The sequence below is a fragment of the Opisthorchis viverrini genome (assembly GCF_000715545.1).
Source record: "Opisthorchis viverrini unplaced genomic scaffold opera_v5_32, whole genome shotgun sequence".
Lineage (NCBI taxonomy): Eukaryota > Metazoa > Platyhelminthes > Trematoda > Opisthorchiida > Opisthorchiidae > Opisthorchis > Opisthorchis viverrini.
In genome coordinates this window covers 1,433,864-1,436,997 of record NW_008751687.1, presented here as the reverse complement: position 1 = coordinate 1,436,997, position 3,134 = coordinate 1,433,864, and the positions used below count along the sequence as shown (strand labels likewise).

At 45.4% G+C, this 3,134-nt stretch overlaps 1 protein-coding gene across 1 annotated transcript in view; it reads left to right on the top strand.

Annotated features, from left to right (window-relative positions):
* Positions 1-327: 327 nt before the first annotated feature.
* Positions 328-3,134, top strand: part of T265_02528 (hypothetical protein) — a gene marked incomplete at both ends in the record, with an annotated part of 6,263 nt that continues 3,456 nt past the window's right edge. The window contains 3 exons of the mRNA XM_009166791.1: positions 328-461; positions 511-624; positions 665-1,007. Coding sequence (XP_009165055.1) covers positions 328-461; positions 511-624; positions 665-1,007 — 591 coding nt within the window. The remainder of the gene's footprint in view (positions 462-510; positions 625-664; positions 1,008-3,134) is intronic.

Here is a 3,134-nt window from a genome sequence, read left to right as displayed (position 1 = left end):
CCCTTTCGGTGCCCAACTGCCATGTCATCAGGAGGAAGCACGAGGACTGAGATACTACTAGGTCGCTCAAGCCTAGACAGAGGAAGTCGAAGGTCAGAGGTCACGTTCGCAACACGGACCTTCCGATCAGTAAATTCACATTCTAACCACTGAGCCATTTCGCCCTCGTTTCCAACAATGACTGACAGGTAGTTAACTTGAACTGGCCTCTAACCTATTACTCTTTTTTTCCTTTTCTGGGGCGCCTTTTAGTCCTTCGTGTTCAGCGAGTAAACATATTTTGCTCGCGCACTTTCCATCCGCAACTTATTCTGTAGAAGTTCCAAAATGAGTCAGGCGAGAGTATTTTCAACGTGTTCTCAAGTTGACGGTGCCTCTGAAGATCAGTCGATTTTGGAGGAGTTGGAGGCACTGTCGTCCATCTACGGTAGTGAATTCTTCATCGTTGAACCGGAAAGTCAGTACGTTCCATTTTGGCATTATTTCGAAGCTCGTTGCATTTTCATGTAGTGTCTACGCCATTCGCATTTCATCACCTTCAGACAGTGAATGTGACAACCAGTCCGCTACGCTGCAGTTTCGCTATCCGCCCGGATACCCTACCAAGGAGCGCTTGGTTTATGAGTGAGTGTGTCCTTTTGATCGAGTAAACTAACATTTTTAGACTCCAGATACCATGGTTACGCGGACCTCTTTTTGATCGAATTCGGGATGAGCTGGCAGAGCAAGTCTCTGCTGCAGATGGCTTACCGGTGGTCCACTCTCTCGTGGAGTCGGTCCGTATGTTTCTAGATTCCATACCCAAAAATAGCAATGATCAAACACATTGCGGAAATCCCAAGGGTTCTTGCGAATGCTCCGCAACTTACGGTGTTGCTCAAAATGTTGTTCCTTCTGTTCAAGCACACTTGAACAGTTTACCTTCACTTATGCCTGTAGCCCATGATTCGAAACCGCTGGAACTATTTCATGGCGATCCACTTGTTGACAGGAAAAGCGTTTTTCAGGTAACTGTGTGACAACTACAGACCCATCAAGTTCATATCTGCCCTCTATCTCACAGCTAACTCCGTACTCACTTTGCAGCCCATTTTTTTCAAACCAGTGCACGCCTAGTCTTCTGATGGATATACTCCGCTTGTGGGTAGAGGGATTAGTGCTTCAAAGTTATTGCAGGGCATCGGCTGAAAATACGAAATAACGTTCATACGCTATTGATATAAGGAGCAAGCCTCTTACAACACGCCGAACACACCAGTTAGATGTTGTGAAGCGTTTCTGTCAATATTTATCATCAAAGTGGAAGAGCTCAATTCAATGAATGAGGAGAGCATTCGAGCCTCTTAGTTCATTAATGTGGTCTGGGTGGGTACCACGTACAGCCTAGCCCTCTTGGGCTCACCCACTGTTCTCGAAATGGCTAGGTGGTATACCACTTACGTATCGTCTGTTGAAGAAGTCCTACTCACCGCCTTCTCGTGATAGTGTTTTCACCTAACCTAAGAACGAACGGGTGCGTCTGGTGCCTTAGTCGGTTGACAGATCATTGGTTGTGTGTACGGTGGAGATACTGTTTTCAGACCTCCGGAGGACATAGTTTGAGGTAAGCTTAGCTCATGACAACATATGAACGTCGGACGATATAGTGATCAACGGCGGACTTACGGATAGCTAGGTGTGCCAACAACTCTGGATAGTTGGTCTCTATCCCAGAGGATTGTGAGCTTATTGCCTCATCTTACTTCTTTATGAATCAAGCCAGACTGGTGGGGACACCTGAACCACCCTTCTTCGGCCTCGTCCTGCCCATCCAACTACGTGAGACCATAATTGCATTTCGCCTTCTGTGACCTGAGTGTAAACAGTCGAACTACACTCTAGACGCAACGCGCTTTCTGCTCAGAATTATCAGTTACCTCGGCTACCGGAATCCCGTTTCTGATTGAGCTGTTATAATACTCCTTGCTAATCTAAAGCTCGTCAACCGCTTACGTACTACCACTGGCCCAATTTCTATCTCGCTAAAGACGGTCTTCAAGGCCCTTCTTTGTAACCCGGAGCAAAATACAGACCTTGCATTGAACCCTTCCGGGCTGTTCACTGTGGGATCACAGTACAGGGATATGGGATATCTAGCACAAATACATGTGGACTACATGATTTGTCAATTCTGGCGGTTTTTCAGGTAATACCCCTTTATGCGGGAAATATGTGGTCCGTTTCCTAAAAGTAAACTGGGGTTCCATTTTCTAACTGGTACTTGCGGATACTGTCATCCTCAGGGCCACGTTGGTAACTGTAGGTTTCATGGAAAAGCGCCAGGTTACCAAGTAACGCCTTGGTGATACGTTAGTTGGTGGATCCTGGGAACATTTGAATATTTCTTTACTCGGAGGATATGGTGTTACGCCGAAACTAGAACTAGTTCACGGATGATACCGGTACTTCGATGGTAAGCAAGCAACTATTGCTGGGGGCCCGTTGTTATATCATCATATTTAGGCCGGCTGATGGCTTGCAACCGAATTGTTCAGATTCGTCCGCCGATCCTCTTCTCCGTGGTGTGCATCAATGCGAAAGGCTTGCATGTAGCGTCACATTTGGTTCCGCACAAACCATCTGTCTCATACTATGCGCAGTCGTTAAGTGGTCTAACCATTATTGAGCGGCACATCCTATCCGGTGCCAGACATTTACATGTGCTTACCCACCCACCCCCAATATCCCCAAAGACATCACTCCAGTTATGTTTGGGGAGCGATTTCGGCTCTCAAAAAAGGACTAAGATACACAACTGGTGCTTTGGATTTTTCCATACTCCGACACCAAGGATATTAATGACTAATCACAGTACCGAAAACATTGTTTTCAACGTGGCTGAGGTTCACGAACGTGATTCTTAGTTGCATGAACTTTATGTGCTACAGTAATTCACTAAAATGGGTCATTCCAAGGAAGGATTGTTGCCCTGGAGATGGCATACTATTCTCTAACTGACGATAGAGTAGTACTAGAAGTACTCTTAATTAGCCTAAGGAAACTGTAAACCTTGTAATACATATGCCAGTGGAACTTCCGGATTTTTCTTTAGAAAGTTGGTTATATATATATATATATATATATATATATATATA